Below are 19,702 nucleotides of genomic sequence, written 5' to 3'. Positions count from 1 at the left end.
TCCATGTCATATTATTAAACTCCTTACTAATGCTAAAGCACAAGATGAGTTCTATTAGGAATTTTACATCAAATTTAAAATTTAAAAAAACATTTTTTAACATTTCCTATCCATTTAAATATAATTTAAACTGTATCTCTATTTTCACTGTACCTTTCCATCTTTAGAGTTTCCAGCCACTTGCCCCGTTGCTATGGTAACCATGTCCGGGTGCACACTCAGGCTATGAAGAGAAAACATAAATTATAACATCATTTTCATTTTCTCTTTCTCCCGTTTCTGGCTTGTATGGTAAAAGGTGTAAAAGCCCAGAGGAGCTTCGGATTAAAACACAATGCAAGTGAAGGCATCACTAGGAAAGCAGAAACACTGCATGCCGGTTTCAGGATGTAACATCATTTGCTGCTGTTTCCTTGACAGACACTTTTTTAGCATATGACTTATATGGACAAAGAAGTTCAAGGAATTGACATTATAAAACGGGAAGCCTCAAATATGTTTTCAAAAACCTATTATGACATTGTCTTTCTAAACTAAAAACACAACATCAAAACACTACAGTAGTCAACACTGGATCCTTTTCACAGCCAGAACAAGAGAAGGACTCAGTATGACGGCGTGGGAGAGGAGACCACAATTGTTTCCCTGCAGAGATGAGGAGCTTTCCCAGCATGCCCCGGGGGGATTGAGTTTGTTTACATCCCAGTGGCTCCAGTCACAGAGCTCATTCAGGATGTCATTAAGTAAACCAGAACTGACATTAATGATAAACACAGTCAGTGTGAAGAAGCTTCTGATGAACCTGTCGGCTGTGAAATATGTGAGCTTCAGGTTTGACTGAATAACAGAAGAAGTGTTGTGTAGGAAATCATGTGGTAGATGGATAGAGAAGAATTTCATGAAGCATTTGAATGCTTCAACAATATCAACATCTCAATATCATGAGAGTCACTTCTCTGTTTAAACACATGGGCTGCACACACACAGGATGTGGAGGGGAAATCTTTCAGCAAGGCTGTGGTACTGTATATTTAGAAATCTACACACACACACACGCACGCACACACACACACACACACACACACATATGTATATATATATATATATAAAATCAAATACTTGGAGGACAGCCATTATCAGCCTGCTGTCTTCTCACCATTTGACATCATCGTTGTGGCCCAGGTAGTGTCTCTGCTGCTGCTCCTCCGTGTTGTACAGCACCACCACGGAGGCGTTGAAGTAGACGATCTCTCCTGTGGGCAGCAGGTAGAGGTTGGAGCGGCAGTCACGACCGCGGTAGCCGTACCTGGGCCACGCTTAAGTTAAGGAACAAGACAGAACCACCAAACAAGAACACATGATATTCTTATTTAGAAGTTTAGTTGATGCTTTTTCTTTACGAAGATGACTCGCAGGGACTGAAGCTTATTCTCCTTCTGCAGATTCCAGATTAACAACATATAAAAAGCCAATAGTGCTATTTAAGGTTCAGAGCTGCACCTCCCAGAAAACAGACTTTACAGAAACACTTCAAGTGGAGAAATAAGAAAATTAAAGATTCTATTAAAATTAACTGCAAATAACCACTTTCAATCAGCTTTCCAGGTTTTAACTTTTTTAAATTTAGCCATCCACTGATTTGTCAATTGATTTTGCTTTTATGCTAAAATGGATGATAACTCATTCATTACTCCAATTTATCCTCAATTCATTCACTCAGTCCAGATCCCTCTCCCAGTGTGAAGGATACACCCACTGCAGCTTGAGCTTGCGGTCAGGGAGCGCCGCCTTGTGGTCGATGCTGTAGCTCTCCCTCTGCTGGTCGGGGATGTGCATGGTGACAGGACGACCTCGGAGGAACATCCTCACGTAGCCGTCCTCTGGGGGAACAAAACTCAAGATTCAGGGACAAGTGGAAAAGACAGAACAAAGAGACGACAGTAAACGTGTCTCTTAAGAAAATGACAGAACTGCATTAACTGAAAGTTGAGAGAGTTTGTGAGACAGACTTGACTTCCATCCTCTTTCATCTAATCCTGTGGCTTCATTTTCCTGAAAATCCAAACAGCAGCCGAGAGGCCTTATTTTAAGAATCACTAACTGAGGTTGTTGAGAGAAGCTAAAGGATCAATGTGTGCTCCAAAAAATCTTGTGATCATCACAGATTTATAATGTCCACGGTATAAACAGTGCTGAAATCCTGCCAGTTTTACAGACTACAGCTTTGTAAACTTTCTCTTAAATCTCTGACATTTGCTCGTTTTCTGGAACATAGCTTGTTAGCATTCCCCCGTGAAACCAAGCAGAAAAAAAGAGGACACAGAGGAAAACTTTGTTTGTTGTAATCATCAGATAATCCATAAACAGACACAACTCGGGTCTACAAAGCCAACCCTTCACTAATCTTTAATCAATATGGATGCTTTAGAAATTTAGCTGCAGATTTTTGTGCTTCTCCTGAAGATTTTTCCAATTAAAAATGAGACGATTCTGTTAAAGAGGGATCTTCAGCATTTCTAATGAGAAATATCTACTGGTTCAAAATGTCAACAAAAATCCTTCCCGAGTGCATCAAGGACTCCTGAGGGTTAATCGAGTAGCACACACGAGAGGCTGCAGTGTGACAGTAATCAGAGGGTGAGACATAATAACTACTCGAGTCTTAAATTACACACAAATCACAGAGCGTCAGAGGGGTGAAAACCTTTCTTACCTGCATTGAAGGTGCATTCTTTGGATTTGCTGAAAACAGAAAAAAAAAAGAAAAATTAATCAAATGTGTCCTGTGAAGTTTGATCTGCAGCAGAAGACGTTTCAGGCTCTGTCATCCATAGTGGGAAAAAAAAAAGATGACGTAAGAACATCAAACAATACACACAGAATATATCAGTATTCAGTGAAGCTCCTGCGACTTTGTTCCATAACATCAGGTCTTCCTATAAGATTCTGAATTATTTATTCTCTGTTCTACATGCTGCAACCCGCACCGCTCAGCTTTACTGCAACTGAACATCAGGAACATCTGTGGAAGGGCTTCAGAGTTCAGTCAGCAAGAACACACAGACCATGCATCATAGGCCCGGAAGCCAGCTCTCATCTGCAACTCTTGTTTGAGATGACGTACTCTACAGGCAGGATTAAGGTCCCTGGTTCTCAGAAATATTGTTTTCATATGCATATTAAGTATTAACTGAAATGTTCAGCATGAACCAAACTTGTGGAATTGAAAGAAAACAAGTGCAGCTGTTCCAGCATTTTTAGTAAATTTGGAGGTAATGTAGTACATCAAAATTAAGTTTTAAAGCGTTTCTTATTTCTGTTGATATATGATTGATATGTTGCTAACATAGTGCGTACTCATGAATATATATCCCCCTTTTCCCTCAGCAGTCTACACAGCGCTGCTGTGTGCACTGTACAGTATGTGATGGATACCTGGAGGCAACATGATTCATACACAATGAACAGTAGTGTTACCAGATGTCACACAGAGAAGCTAAATGCATTTATAAGCACTCTGAATTTAAAATGACAACCGGCCATTCAGCCACTTTGCCAACATGCATACTTCGACATGTCACTCAGAACCTGCAGCTGCCTCATCAGTTTGCAGCAGCTGAGCTACAGCAGCAGCTGTTCCTGAATCAGCTGTCTGTCCACCAATCAGAACTGCCCGCCGAGCATTTCAGCACACGCTGACCACTCAACCCAACCTGTCAGGATGCTGTCAACCAATCAGATAATCAGGCTGCCTCAGCTGACAGGTGGATATCACCATGGCAACAGCAGTAAAAGTAAGGCTTGATAAGACATAGGGAAAGTGATGGTTTGTCTCTTCCTGCTCAGCAACAGGAAGAGTGTGGAAAGATGTGTTTGACTTTCCTGTGTGTCTCTGTAGAAGCACAATCAGAGGAAGGGAGCAGAGAAAACAACACATCAGCAGCAGGGTATACACACTCGTCATCTAAAACTAAAGGCAGAGCAAGACAGATGTATGTTGCATGTATGTTTGTTTTCTATGAGGAAAACTGCTGTGACCTGATGTGTCTCAGGTGCATTACTCAAATCTAAAACACAGAGAAAAAACTGACAGAGGAAAAAATTCTACAAGATGCAAAAAAGGCAAAAACATTTTTCCTTGTATCAAGACAAATATAACTGTCAGGGTCATGACGATTCCTCTATTGTCAGTGCTCTAACACAAAACCTTAAAAAAGTGAAATAACAGTCAAATACAGACAAGTGACAGATAAGGGAAAACCTGAATAGAAGAGAGGAAAGATATAAGAAAAGCAAATGCTTCCATTTAAGAAATAGTGACCCCTACGCAATGACACAAAGTGAGGAGAGATGAAACTTCAGCCAGTAAACTCTGACATTTATAGGTATTGAATGAGTGAGGAAGAAGACCGCTGCAAGTGAACATGGACGTAAACAAAACATGTTTTAAAATATTCAAACAAATCAGCTTTACATTAATGAGGGAGAAAAGTCAACAGGATGCCTTCGAAAACCAGGATGAGCCATGTGTGTCTACTTCTCCTGACATTTGTTTAACAGGGAGTTAACTGGACCAGGCAGGTTAGCCACAATAAGTTTAACGCATCACTGGTAAAAAAGAAAAGAGATCACAGCATGTTTGTGTTTCATAACATAACATGAAGCATCTGAGGAAGATGAAAAGATGGACCACAGAGCAAACAGGCGACTGATCTTAGGACCTGACTGGTGTCTGCTGTGTCTCTGGGCAGCTGGAGGCAACCAGGCAGGGTGTCGTCTCTTTAAAACAACCACATAAAGGCCCGTTTGTCTCTTCAACTGTGTGTGTGTGTGTGTGTGTGTGTGTGTGTGTGTGTGTGTGTGTGTATACGTTTGGTCTGCCAGGAAGATGAGGCGTGGCCTGGTTCTAGCCAATGAGAGAACCAGATTGATCCAGAGCCAGTAATTAGTGCACGGCATGCTGGGTAACTGGCAGCCGGACAGGGCAAATAACTGTGGATCTAAAACCCATGTGGCTGCAGTCCTAGTCACCAGACTTCCAGGGAGAGGGAACGCACAAACAGCCCACTCATTAACATGGAGTGCTGAGTGTATTGTTGGCATTTTGTGCCTGCGTACACTCTGAGAACACAAGGGGCTCTTGTAAGAACCAGGGGGGACTAATGAGCAGCAAGGACCTGTCAGGGTTCCTCTGTGAAATCCGGCATCAGTTCAGTTTTGTGGAAGTGTCAGTAAGATCCAGTGACTCTTTGTAGGGAGCCTCCTTGAATCTCAAGATATTTGCTAGAGCCAGACCTGTGGGCACAGAGATAGCTCTGCAGGTGATCAGATCAGCCTTCAACCAAAAGACAGATAGAGCAACTGATGGGCTCTGCTTCTCTAAAGAAGTCAACAGGAGGCCTTCCTGCAGCTGTTCTGCAGCGCTGTTTGAGAGGTGTCTGTTCAAATTCATAATCCAGCCGCTCACTGTCCTTCTCTAACCACTCACTCCTGACTGGTTTCAATACACTGACTGTCGGAGCACCTGCAGAAAGATTAAATAAAGTCATGAATCTTTTAATAGATCTCGTGTGTCAGATTGTTTATCATATTTTGTGTCTGCTTCATTGCAGTGCCCTGTGCTTGGGTCATATTATGCTCATATTATGAAAACTGGAATATTTTTTAGTAATGCTAGTTAGTTTGTAAAGTTTAACATATTAAATTTACAATCCGGGAATTATTGTTTAAGTCAGTGTGCACAATTATTCATTTTTTGAACCTTCAGCTGTCGATTTTGTCCAAACTTTCACTGGCTGCACGAATACATTTGACTTAAATGTTTCGATTAAAACAGATTCCTCGTCATTGTATTTCATAAGAGGTGAGTCCTTTGAAAGTGCTTCATCCAGCTGGGACCGACTGCAGCCATCGCAGTGATGTAGGCAGAGGAGATGGATGCTGTGGTCTAAGTGATGGGTCAAAGCCCCCTGAACTGTGGGAGTGGTGGGAACAGTCAATTTCCTGGTCCATTATGACTGAAGTACTTCAGTGGCCTCAGTTAATGGACACAAGCGCATCTTCACTCAACTCAGAAGAAATACACAAAGAGACTCAACTTCAGCCGATGTTAGATCAGACTAATCCAGTCGACATTATTGTGGCAACAGACAGACAAAATATACGAGAGAGAGGGAGAGAGAGAGAGAGAGAGAGAGAGAGAGAGGGAGAAAAGGGAGAGAGAGAGAGAAAAGGGAGAGAGAAGAGAGAGAGAGAGAGAGAGAAAAGGGAGAGAGAGAGATGATGATTTGATTTGATTTGACAAAAAGGAAAAGATCTCAATCTTTTCAACATGGTGCAGATTGTTTGATCTTTTCCCGTGTCAGAATTTGCATGGTTTCAATCAGCCTGAGGGAAAGTTATTTATTCAAGTTGTTAAAGCTTGTTGACTTTACAAAGGTTACACTGGGACCACAATTTTAAGTATACTTGCTTTAAGATGCTTTAAATTTTCAGTTCAACAGAATATGTTTAAGAATTTTGTGGACCAAGACAGACTGTCCCAAACAGAGAGAAGAAAGGAGAGACACAGATGGAGCAAATATGATAGAAATCTTTTCCCTATTCCTTGTATTTGCATAAATGTAACCCTGTGAGATAGAGTTCAACTCCATACAGTGCTCTATGATTTAAAGGACTATTACCCTTAACTTTAACTGGACTGAATATTAGATGAAATCTAGTCTCAGTGATATTAAGCTGGTTTTAGTGGTGTAAAATGCTTATCTGCAACCAGAGACATGGTCAATAAGTTGGTTGCATGTTAAGCAGGAGATCCAATCAATGTTATCAGTGTTTCTACATGCTGAGCAGAAGCGGTAATCGTAACATCAGTCCCACAGCTGCCTCAGCAGCCGCTCTGTGGTGATAACGCTGCACGGTGATCATAAAGAAACCGTCTCTGCAGCATTTTGTGTAGACTCTCAGATATAAGCTGCTCCACACGTTCAAGAGATTAACGAATTCATTAGAATCTCTTTGAACAAATGTGCAGCAGCCAAAACAGCATCAGAAAATAAAACTACAGCAGGTGATGTGAAACCTGAACAGGTGTAATAACCTCACTGTCAGAAACAGTTTAACAGAACAATCAGGTAAGTGACAGAGCTGCTGAGCACAGTGTGACCGGTGGTCTGTCACTCCACATTCACTCATCGCATCCATGTGTGTGTTTCATAACTGAAGAGAGACCTGACATGGTTGTTTGCTCCCACCATCACTAGAAGCCCAAAGACAAAAGCCATTGATGACACATAAGCATAAATTCATTCAATGTGTGTGTGACATGATGAGACACGACTTGTATAATAAAATAATAAAACACTTCATTATTGTTTCCATTAAAGTCAGGTGTCATTTTTTTTTAAGCAGACTAACTGCAGTTCATCACACAAGGCCTTTCTAAAATCACTCGCCTTTTTCTTTCTCGTTTGAACTACACACAAAATTACGCAATTAAACTATGACTAATTCTTCTCATCATTTAGTATTTAGAGTTTTTCATCAGACCTGATACTTGCCATTTGATCTGCGGTCCACAAACACAAATGACTCTTGTCTGTGTTGTGTTCGTGTTACTGTGCTGCAGCCCCTCCCCACAGCCACACAGCCCCGCAGACAGGGAAACCTACTGCATCAAACGGCTTGCGTGACAACAGAGTTTCATAAAACAGCACAACTTCCTCAGGCGGTCGTGAAGACAGACTTCAGCGACTCACTACTGGCTTTGTTTAGACTGAAAATAACCACAAACTTTAGATGATGACGCCTGAATGCTTTCTACCAACCAAACCACAATCTATCTGTGCAATCTGTCTGTACATAATCTATCTATAGCTAATCTATAATCTATTCAATATTAGTTATACAACAAATGACTGTCTAGCTGGGTGTGAAACAAAAAAAGTACTTTTTCTGACATTCATCCAGTTGACTTTGAATGAAGCATATGCATTTTGAAAACTGCTGTTACCATCTGGTCATCCAAAGACTGAAGCTACACAACTTTCCTCAAAAAATACAAAACATTTACTTCACTTTGCTACTTTTGTTTTTGCTATGAATCAGTAAGAGCATAAAAGCTTTACCCATGAAACCTCTCTGCTCAGTGTCTTGCTCTGTAATTATTGATTATCTGTTAAAGCAGCTATTTACCTGGAGGATCTCTTCATGTCTGCAGGCTTTCCGTTACAGTAACAGTCAACAGTGGAGAGCAGTCAGAGCGGCTCCTGTCCTGTTCAACAGCCACAGCAACACACCAACTTCCTCCTTCGCTCAGCAAACTTTTAGCTCTGCCTGAGGAGGCTGCACCGTCCAATCAAAATGCACTTCCTGACTGTGGAGACCCACCCCCTCTGCCTGGTAACCACACCCCCTCTTTACCAAGAACTGCTGGGAATCTGAACCATCAGCAGAAACACAGGGAAGAGAAAGAAGGGAAGGGAAGGGAAGGGAAGGAAAGGAAAGGAAAGGAAAGGGAAGGAAAGGAAAGGAAAGGAAAGGAAAGGAAAGGAAAAGAAAAGAAAAGAAAAGAAAAGAAAGGAAAGTAAAGATTGAGAAAAGAAGAAATGGAAAAGGTGTGTGTACTGTGAGAGAGAAGAACACAACACCAGAAACAGAAAAGAATAATAGTCTGGAAGATGAAAGACTTAGAGGAAAGACAGGATTGCAATGAAAAAGAACAATAGGAAGGTGAGTGTGTTTACAGTGTGTACTGTATAACCACAGATAATATAAACTTGCTCTTTGAGTTTGTTCACTGATGGCAGGTGACCCACGTGTCGGCTGTGACACGTGGACACTTCACTGTCCATCAGGCTCACAGCTGTGGCATTGTAAAGACCAACAGCCTGTTAACTGTTGAACATAATACATGGTGACATCTGAGAGTTACTGCAGGACAAACAGGAAGTGCTGACTGTGGAAGTGTGGCAGACACACATGATGATGATGACGATGTGCAGAATCCGTCTCTGTCCCGTCACACAGCCTGAATAATTCAAACCTTTCAAACATCCTGAGTGTGCTTTCAAACTTTAGAAACTCTAAACCATCAGTTCTCGGAGCAGCAGCAGCAGCAGCAGCAGCAGCAGCAGCTCCCACAAAAATACCTTCAGTAAAATCAGATACAGATGCTGATTAGGGGGGAGAGGCAGCTTTTTGTCTTTTCCTGTCCTTTTTATTTATTTAGCACCATACTGGATACAGTCTCTGTTACTGGATATCTGCCTTTATGCACCACTTTCAGAGGTGGTCAGTGGGTCACCACCCAACAATACCATCACCGTTTTTATAAGGTAAGACATATTTTTACTGAGGAAGAAGGACTACTACTGTTAAATCTCATCAAGATGCAGCAAATGCAAATACTGTGCATTTATTTCAGTTAAAGTAACAGAGCAGCTTTCAACCCTTTAGATGGTCTAAAACCTTAATAACTGTGAGAAATCAATATCTCAACATTATGGGCTGGTTCCATTTCAAATAAACCACTAATACAAGGCTTCAGTACCACGTATGTTTAATACTCCATCTTTCCATTTTCTATACCTGCTTATCAGGGCAGCTGGAACCTATCCCAGCATGCAGTTAGAGAGAGACAAGACACATCCGCCCTCATCATGTTCAGCACTCTGATATCTAAAATCTGATTATCTAAATATCAAAAATCTAATATCTCAAAATCACCTTAAAGTCGCTCCTACTCCAAACAAACATCTTCACCTAAGCACAAAACCTTAAAGATACGCGCGACAGCCATAATCAGGATCAGTAACCAAACACTAAGCAGAGCAGGTTCTTCTTCCTGCCACTGATCAAACTGACCTGTCATCTGTCTGCCTACAGACAGAGAGGTAACACAGCTCATTACAACAATCTGCAGTGACCCTGAGAGCTCCTCCAGAACCCTGGTGACCCACAGTGCACAAACATGAAGCTTGTTAGAGAGGTTTTCACGGCAACACTGGATACAGTATTATATTTTCTCTGGTACTGAATCATTGGTGAGTGTTTTATTTATTTATACAGTACTGAAAATGGATTCAGAAATACAGTGTATAATTTATATGAGATGCACCATCCAGCAGGAGAAATGTGTTACCTTTTGCCACCGGAGGAGCTGCTGGAGGAGGTGGTTCGACTCCGACTCTCTGCTCCCATCTCTCTCCTCACCAGGGTGAGACGCTCTGTGGACATACTCTTCCTAAAGGAGAAGAGGAAGAGGAAGGGAAAGAGAAGAGGGCAAAGGAGAGGCTTTAGCCATCACATCTCCTCAATTCGTGTAAAGTGTAAATGCAGGGATAATAAGAGCCAATGTGAATACACAGAAATTTGTTAGAAACAGTTTTCCTTTGGTAAGTTAACCTCTTAATGGACTGCAGCACTTCTTTCTTAGGAGATGAAGGGGAGGATAGGAGGCGTTTCTGTTGCACGTAGCCATTACTGAGAGGTCTGGAGGGAAGAGCCTGCAGGAGCTGACGCACTGAAACGTAAAAAAAATCATTAGCCTCATTAATCAACAGAGGATGTTGACACGTTCCCAAACAGTTTACACATAGCCCAATTTCAAACCTGACTCAAAGACCCCCTTTGGGCTGTGTGTGAGGTGGTGTTGTCCCTGTAATCTGACAGTATGTTCATCCATGTCATTAAGGGAAAGTCCTACAAATTTCCTGTGTTTGACATTAGGAGTGTCTGATGAGTCTGACACTCAGACATCTGTTTTTGCAACATGCATGGTCACCCACAATTTTCATTCCTTCCATTCAGTTTAATGGTTTTTCAGTAGTGATGGGTCATTTTCACTGGTGGAGAGCAGGAATAAAATGACAAATGAGGTGTAGTGTTGTGACAGGAAAGCAGCTGGAGCAATGCAGGGATTTGTTCCCCAGTCTGACAAAGATAAAACAATTACTTTGTTAGCATTTAACAATCTACATAAAGGTTTGACACCCTTCCAGGGACGAAGACTCATGACTGATGAGAAAACTAACTAACAAGGACGAGGGGCTGGACTTTGGCTCTTTCTTCACCTGCTGCCTTAAGCCACATTTCAACCCAAAAAAAACCTTGAAGTTGTAATCCCACAGACTTAACTCAAGGAACTAAAAGGTTCCTTCAGAACGCTGCTTGCCTGCGTTTCCACCGACGTCTAAAGACCCGGGAAGATTAGGCAAACCAGCCAGCTCACTTATGCAAAATTGGAGGCTACAACAAGCTGTTACACTCGAGTCCAGCAGGTGGCAGAAGACTAGAAACGATGACACCAAATAAAGCGACGGACAGGATTTGTGTCGTTGGTCCATCTGCCGTATGGTTTCTCCTGTAACTCCATGTTGATGTGTTGAAGCAAAATGAAAACTGAATATGCAGCTACAGATTTTTTAAAAATGGTGGCTGAAATAAAATGCTTGAGTACTCAACCAATCAGAAATGTTAAGCCCCTCTCCAAAGGTATCTGTACTTTGGTAAAGTACTACCACCCCGAGCAGGGACTTTACTTACCCTTGGTAGGCGGTGCTGAAGCTGTGGTGGCCAGAGGTCTCCTCCCAGCAGCATGGACGCCTCCTGGCTGCATCACCAGGCTCTGCTCCTCACAGAAGCCCAGTCGCCGTAGGGCGTCGGCCAGAGCGGCCTTCAGCAGCTGGATCTCGTCTTCCTGCAGCTGTAGCCTCTGCTCCAGGTGGGAAACCCGGTCCTCCATGTCCATGTTACTGCTGGCCGACACCGTGTCATCTGGACAGGAAGTCAGTGAGGAGAGAGGGTTTCAGTTTAAATTTTAGTCTGACTGAATATTAAAGCTCATGATTTTGTTTACTAAGGGCCACAATGGGCTGGTCAACACACACTGTGGTGACTACTACAACTAGCACTAGTGCGCAATAGATCACCATATATCACAGTCCAGCCGACAATGTTTTATGTAGTTGTGGTGCTGAAAAGCAACAGCAATGATGAGATAAGATTATTTTATTATTCATAGGGAAATCTGTATCGCATGTCCACATCACTACCTCCATTAGCACTTAACAATGAGGTTAGCTGCAAAATGAAGATGAACAACTTGACTGCATGTAGATGTGAGAGAGATTATGAAGCTGCTGCTTCGATAGTTGAACCTTTGGACTTGTTCATTCGGACATAAACACAAAGAACCGATTGAGGTCAGTGTGATGGATAGCTGCTACCACTGCTGCGGCTTTGTCAACCAATGGTTTTGAGTTTCTCAGGGGGATAAGACCATACAGGAAACTTAACTGGTTTTAATAATTTAGACTCCATGTGTGTGTGAGTGTGATTCAGAGAGAAAGAGAGGGAAAACAACACCAGATACCAGGTTGTGTGGTTGTTTTGTTTGGACAGTGAAGGAAGGAGAGGAGAGAAGGAAAAAAAGAAAGAGGGATGGAGACAGAGTTGTCAACAACAGAGAAACAAAGCTTTGTGTTCTTCATTACATTGCCATGCATTATCATTTAAAGGTTCCCTGTGGAGTTTTTAGCCCTAACTTGTGCTATGGAGAAATGTTTTGATTAGCAGATCCCCATTTTGTTCGTATTGTTTGCACCATGTTATTTGCATCACTATTCCTGGCAGCTGCAGAGGGCAGGAATACAAATGTGAGAAAAAGATTGTTAGCATTCAGCATGTGTGTTCAGCTTCAAGGATAAAGACAGTGGGTTTGGGTAAGAAAGACCCAATGTAAACATGAATACTCCAAAGCATACCTTTCAATACAGTCTTAACGGTCCCATATTGTATAGAGGTTGATTTCCTTGTCTGTTTTGATTATAAAGCAGGTCTAGCTTCTATATTAATTTGGTTCTTAAAACTACAAATGTATCTTCTTATGGATCAACACTTCAAATAAAACACAGGAAAAGTGTAAAATATGGACCTTTAATAAAATTTTTTTTAAAAAAGTCTGCTGTAAATGGTGTTTATTTGCTTTTGTTTCCCAAAGTGATTTCAATTGAATTCATTTGTTTGTTAAACATATAAATCATTTAATGACACTGTTTGTGATGCTGGGGCTGAGCTGCTGCTGATTCCAACCGCCTCACACGCCTCCCTCAGTCCCCTGCCTTCATTCCTCTCAGCTTGAACTCTTTCCAACCTAATCGTCCGCCATCCTCCCACCATGATGACATCACTGGAGGCCGGTCAGATTATCCAAGGCAAACTCCCCCGCGCAGATTATTAATCTGAAACTCACGTTGACAGATTACGACCTGATAAAGTCAGAAACAAGTGTCTGGTTGGAGAGAACATCTTGTGTGTCCTAAATTCTAAACCCTATCTGCTCTCTGTCCTAAAGCTCTGCAACAACCACGTCCTCATGATCAGAAATACAGATCCAAAAAAAAAAGACTTACACCTTTCACAGTATTACACCTACAGAGATAGAAGGTGTCATCTGTTTGAGCCTTGCAACTCAATGTAGTCAGTCTTCAATTACCCGTTTGTCTCCTAAAATGAAAGTAGTCTGTTCTTTGTATGTACCTGCTGCTTTTATGAGTTGCTCCCTCTTCACAGAAAACAGCATTCCTCCACGTCCTTACACTGTTACCTATTGACCTGATAAATATCAAGGATCAGAGTAATGTGTTGAGATGGAAGTTCCTCCTTAACCAGAACTACAAAAACAGCAGCCTTTCAGCCAAATGTTATTTTCTTTACACATTTCTGTTACTTAATTCCTCATTGAGAAGCCTGATGCATCGCAGAACTGTCTACTGCAAAGGTGAAGTGGGACACCTGCCAAAAACAAATTCTTAGCGCTCAAGCGTCTGTTTCAGAGGTTTTCAGGGACTTCTGCTAACCTTTGTTTCAATAGTTTCTCTGACAACTGATAACTAACCCAGACTTTCAGGAGGTTTTTACCGGCAGCAAAATTATCCGCAGAGGTGTTCTCCTCTCCTCAACAAATGGACCAGGGGATTAAAACCGGTAGAAAGAAGAATAAAGCAGTTTCATTTAAAAATCTGTAATTCACCGACACTGTTCGGCGTCTCATAGCTGAGCTTCTGGCAGGGGACATGATGTCAGTGACAGGCGACCAAATGACACAGACCATGATTAAAATCACATATTTCTCTTTGTTTGAGAATTGCTGCAAACATTGATAACTGAAGTACACAAGTATATATATATATATATATATATATATATATATATATAACATAAGTCTAGTCATTTTAATAGGGAAAGTTACATATTATAACTTTCAATGATACAAGTTCTAAATACCAGTGCCCATGTCTCAGGCGCTGGATGAAAGATAAAACAGATATTTTAGGTCTCTCATTAAAAGAGACAAAATGAAAAAAAAAAACCTCACACACTAAAATAACCTAAAAATAAAACTAATGGCTGTAACTGAGCAGACTCTTAATATGATAATCTACCATCAACTTCCTTCCTTGTTATTATTAATGCAAAGGTCACACTCATCATGTGGACACCATTCAGAGCTTTGAGCTGCACCAGTTTAAAGTATTAACTTTAAACTTTAAAGAGCAGGACACTTCCAAAAGGGGTTTTACAGGACACACAGCTTCAGCAGGCGCTACAGTGCTCCCAGCATGCATCACTTCAGCAGTGCAAACTGAGCTGGGGGACACAGGTGTAACTGTTACTGTTACTGTATCACATCTCGCAGTCAAATGAGACAGGAAGGGGCCACAGGGAAATCAAGCTTCAGATTTACATACTGAAATCAAGCTCAGTGGAGATTTGCATGGCAGGCCTGCCTGATGGACTGATGGCACAATGTTTACATAGCCTCGAGCCATTATCGTTGTTTCTGTTCTTTCATTTCTCAAACTTTCAGCATAAGTATCCGATGTAATTATTAGGCTGGTTTATACAAATAGGACCTCAGCCTTTGTTTCATGCCGGAAATCAGCCAGTTTTGTTGTCCAACATCAAAAACAGATGTTGTGCTCTGACCAAAGACCACAGCTACTGAGAAAAGGAAAACATTTCTGCTTTTTAAATATGTTAATAATTCAATTAATCCTGGTATTATATTCCACAGTTTCCATTAGAATTGAAAAGGAGGGTCACATCTGCTTGTCATAAATAGCTTCCAGCTTGTAAAAGCCTTTCATTAGTTTTCATTGTGGTCTAAATGTTGTTTCAGTCAATTTCCCATTTGAAAATCAAAACTTAAGACACTGTAAATTATTAATGGGAAACTAATTTCCAGAGTATTATTGCCATGGGTATTTTGTAAAGTAAAAACATACAAGTAAAGTGATGTCTTACCTCCTAAAGGGAGATATTACATGAAAAATCTCTTCTTACTGTCCTGACTATGCTAAAAATACTCACCATTACTACTATCTACTACTCTGCACAGAAACCATCATAGTCAGTCATAGTAATTCAGGAGCAATCCAATGTCTCATCTGTGGCAGAAACCAAGTACAAAGTCTCTCTGTAATCAAATACAGGGGATGTGAAAAAATCCCACCAGTACAAATAATTAAAACTCAAACTGAGTGAGCAAGAGTGAAACAAACAATCATAAGAAACAGTCCAAACTGAAGTAGGAGAGGACAGATTGTAGGTGGGAGGAGACAGAGAGTGAAATGAACAGAGAAAGGACTCAGAGTGGGAGAGAGATAGAGAGATGAATGATTAATTTTTAACTGACTACAGCGATAATCCTGTTTATATAAACTGCTGTGACCATTAGGTGCACTGAACTGAACAGAGAAGCCGAAGAATGAGGAAGAGACAGCCATAAATCAAATGAAAGACAAAGATAAAGACAGTTTTACTCTCCTGAGTAGACTGTGTCTACACTCATTTAGTATTCATTATTCTACTACACAGCAAATACAGATACTGTAAAAAGCTACAGAGAGGATTCAACAAGTCCTCTAACCTGAACAACCATATGCTGTAGGTCATTTATCCCTACCCTTGAATACAATCCAGCGACAGATGCCGTCATGGTAACAATAATAAACACATTGTTAAGTTTGCAAAACAGGCGTGGATAAAGGAAACAGCAGCGATTATCAGTTTCACACAGGACATAAACGGCACTCTCCTGTGAAAGTTTTTCATCCGTCCATCCCAACCTCCTCCCTCCTAAAGCGAACTTTGTTGCTACTGCAACCACTAGAAGTTGTCTAACAATAAAACGTTACTAGAGGTTGAAATAAGCTGCTCATACAGACGACCTATAGGATCATTTTTGTAGGAGGGCCAGTGGGACACAAAAGTTTGTCCTTAAGGTGGCACCAGAGAGGAGGTCATGTTTCTACTTAAACTGCTGTTGGGCTGTTGTTGGGCTCTGCGCCACACTGTCGGGGTGGATCAGCTGTCACCAGCCTGAGCTGGACTGAAGCCTCAACTGAGCTTATAGCCTGTTTGCATGCAAATGCATTTTGCATATATGTTTAACACAGTGTTTCCCATACATTGACTTATTTGTGGAGGCCTGCCACAATATCAACATTAACCACCATTTTGATATTGTGGCGGGCCGATGGACCCGTCATATTCAGATTGGCCACCGGGAGCACCGGGAGACATCTTGCCGCGTTGGTGGGCTGGTGGACTGTAAAAAAAATCCATACAGGTTTTACCATCCCTGTGAGTCTCTACACCAGCCCTCTCTGTATGCATGTCATTCTGCTGCGTGTGCCGGAACTGGCCTCACTGGCCAATCTCAATATGTGATCAGCCCTCACCAACCAGACCCGAGTTGAAGAGGGTTGTTATTCGTTTGACACATGAAGCAATGGAGCCATTTATCCTGTTCAGTGATTTATTTGTCACAAAGTAGTGGAGCAGCTTACATACGGTATTATTTAATGATCAAGCCGCCCAGTCAACTTCCCCCACAAACAGAATCTAATTCTCCGGGAAACAGTGCAACATGCACTTGGTTGTATGTTTAATATGTTTGTTTACTGTGTGATGTTTTATATCGAAATGCACTTTGTTAGCATGCTGCACTGAAAACAAAATCCACTGATTCTGGTCATGTGGTCGTGTTGTGATGTTAGGATGCTAACTTTTGCTATGTAATGTTTGAAACTTTATCGTTCCTGGAGGAAAATTTATCTCGCAGTGTGGAGAACCGTAAAACTTGTGGAACATTTAGCATGTTTAGTTTGTGTTGTAACATGCTATCACTTAGCAGGTTAGAGTATCATTTTTGACACTTAGCATAACATGTGAAATGTTACATATAAGAAGCAGAGCATGAGAGAAGGATACAAGACGAGAGAGAGAAGAGGAGAGACAGAGAACAAACGATGGAGAGATCAGCAGGGTTTACCTTCATCTCCTCTACTGTCAGGACACCTGTTTAAAAAACACTGCCGAGCTGGCTACTTTTCAATTTGCCCTTGAACACACCCCCCCCCCCCCCCACACACACACACGCACACACACACATACACGCACACACACCAGAGCAATTGCTTCTCCTTATAAAACCAGAGGCCACATCTATTTCATATTCAGCAGGCAACACACACATACACACACACAAGCACATACACACACTTTCCATCTGAGTACAGACATTCTTGTGAAGTGTGATTAATTAACCAGCTTACATGAGACTGGTACAGACACATGGCTGCTATCAGGAAACTGTCAAAGCAGGGATGGAGGGGAGACGGATGTAAAGATGGATGATGAAATGCAGAGGGGGTGGGCTGTGTGTGTGTGTGTGTGTGTGTGTGTGTGTGTGTGTGTGTGTGTGTGATGCTGGAGAGAGATGGACAATGGGAGGTCAGTGCAGGGCAATAAGAAAATTGTAGGCTGCTGAAATATTCATGGTGCAGTGAAGTGATGAGGAAGGTGGAGCTCGTCTCACCTACCTGCCATCGTGCCACGCCGAGTGCCTGGTCACTCCTCCCGTCAATCAACCAGTCAGTCCACAGAGTAAACGCTCAGTCAGGTTGTCCACTTGCTCTCACTCTTTCTCCCCTGGAGGCTTTCTGACTCGGACTCCCTCCCCCCTCCTGTCTGTGGCCAGCGGTCGATCACTCTCTCTCTTTTACACACGCACACAGTCTCTCACACACACACACAAACTCTCATCTCCCATCCTCTCCTGCTGAACCACTCCCTCCTCCATATCCACTTCCTACAAACTCCCTCGCTTCCTGGACCACTCCCTCTTCCTCCCTCCATCCCCTCCTCCTCCTTTTCGTCCACTCCTTCACTTTCATCCCTCGTCTCCCTCCTCCTCCTGTCTCATCAGCCATGGGCAGACAGAACCGACCCAGAAGGGGTGGAGCCTGGCTTAGGGCCAGCCACACACACTCACTGCAGCAGCATCAGCATCTGTACAGCCAGGCACCACCAGGAAGAGATGCTGCAGAGCCACACTCCAGGATCAATGACACACACACACACACACACACAAAAGATGAAGGTGATACCGACTGTCCCGTTACAGATATTCAGATATTTACATTTTCACATAACAGGCTGTTATGTGAAAATGTAAAAACTCTGCCACAGAGCTCCACTGTTCTCTTCTAACCATTAAAAACACACAAACATTAATGATTGGCTGGACCACAGCTGCGGGGCCTGCCCTATAACTGCGAATGTCCCTGACTGACTGATCATATTTCCACCGTTGGTCAGCGGAATGCCACGTTGGAGTTTCTCCATTGGCCGTTGCGCTTCCAAAATGAATTGGTACAAATAGGTTCTATTAAGGGGCCAACTAAGCGAATTTGTCGCCAGATTTAGAGACTTTTTTTCCAAACAGACTGGGTATAAACACGGTATATCGTGCGGATTGTGTATGGATGCCAACCGGGGACTTAGAGCTACACCTCTTCGCCTGCCTCTAATACAGGCCTGTTACCTTCAGCAGTTGAGGTAGATAAAGGCCCGGGTCACTTTTTGAGGAAATACAGTCATTACAAATGTGGATCCCAGACGGTGGCTGTGAGACAGAATAAGAAAAATTTTATGTCACTTCTGATTTTCTCTCTGAGCGATTATTTTACAAGTAAATAAAAGCGAAAACCCATCGCAGTCTTTGTTTTTAATTCATGTGTTTGGTGATTTGGTCGGACAGTTTTAAACTCAGGATTTTAACAGCAGAGGAGCAGCTTGGAAATGACTTGGAAGTTGACATATAGTCTCAATGGGCCTCATTTCAGTCACTGTGTCATCCTTGCCCTGTCGTCTAACAGCAGAAACACAAAAACATGCAAATGAGAGCAGCTTTATTGGGAATTGCACGGGAATCACTGAGTGACCAATACATTGTTGGCGTTAGTCTTTTTTTTGACAATATGAAAAATACAGAATGACTACAGTGACACTAAATGACATTTAAATACTGAAATACACCAATCTTACCAAAGTGAATCATATAATGGGGCTGGAAAAGGAAAGTGTGCCCAGCCTTATCCTTTAACTTGAACTGAAGGACTAAATAGAACACCTTGGAGATACAATTTTCACCAGACTGTAGCAAGACACTGAAGCAAAATCAAAGATGGAATTTTTTTTCTTTTCGTCCACAGTAAACAAAGTTGGTAAATCACAGGGCTGTGCAGCCGTACAATGTACCATGACTGACAGCTCTTATTGCTGCTACACTCCACTGATTCAATCATCAGTCATTTCAGTCTACAGCTGAAAGAACACACTGTACTTTGCACTG

At 42.0% G+C, this 19,702-nt stretch overlaps 1 protein-coding gene across 1 annotated transcript in view; it reads right to left on the bottom strand.

Moving 5' to 3' along the window:
- The window catches only part of LOC111216943 (echinoderm microtubule-associated protein-like 2), a 30,805-nt gene that overhangs the window by 7,754 nt on the left and 3,349 nt on the right, over positions 1 to 19,702 (bottom strand). The window contains exons 2-8 of the mRNA XM_022738607.1: positions 11,545 to 11,775; positions 10,405 to 10,522; positions 10,142 to 10,243; positions 2,714 to 2,742; positions 1,751 to 1,880; positions 1,157 to 1,306; positions 154 to 223 (exon numbers count right to left, since the gene is read on the bottom strand). Coding sequence (XP_022594328.1) covers positions 154 to 223; positions 1,157 to 1,306; positions 1,751 to 1,880; positions 2,714 to 2,742; positions 10,142 to 10,243; positions 10,405 to 10,522; positions 11,545 to 11,775 — 830 coding nt within the window. The remainder of the gene's footprint in view (positions 1 to 153; positions 224 to 1,156; positions 1,307 to 1,750; positions 1,881 to 2,713; positions 2,743 to 10,141; positions 10,244 to 10,404; positions 10,523 to 11,544; positions 11,776 to 19,702) is intronic.

Source organism: Seriola dumerili, unplaced genomic scaffold (genome assembly GCF_002260705.1).
Source record: "Seriola dumerili isolate Sdu_G_001 unplaced genomic scaffold, Sdu_1.0 BDQW01000036.1, whole genome shotgun sequence".
Taxonomy (NCBI): domain Eukaryota; kingdom Metazoa; phylum Chordata; class Actinopteri; order Carangiformes; family Carangidae; genus Seriola; species Seriola dumerili.
Note: the sequence above shows the minus strand (reverse complement) of the source record. Positions and strands in the feature narration are given on the sequence as shown.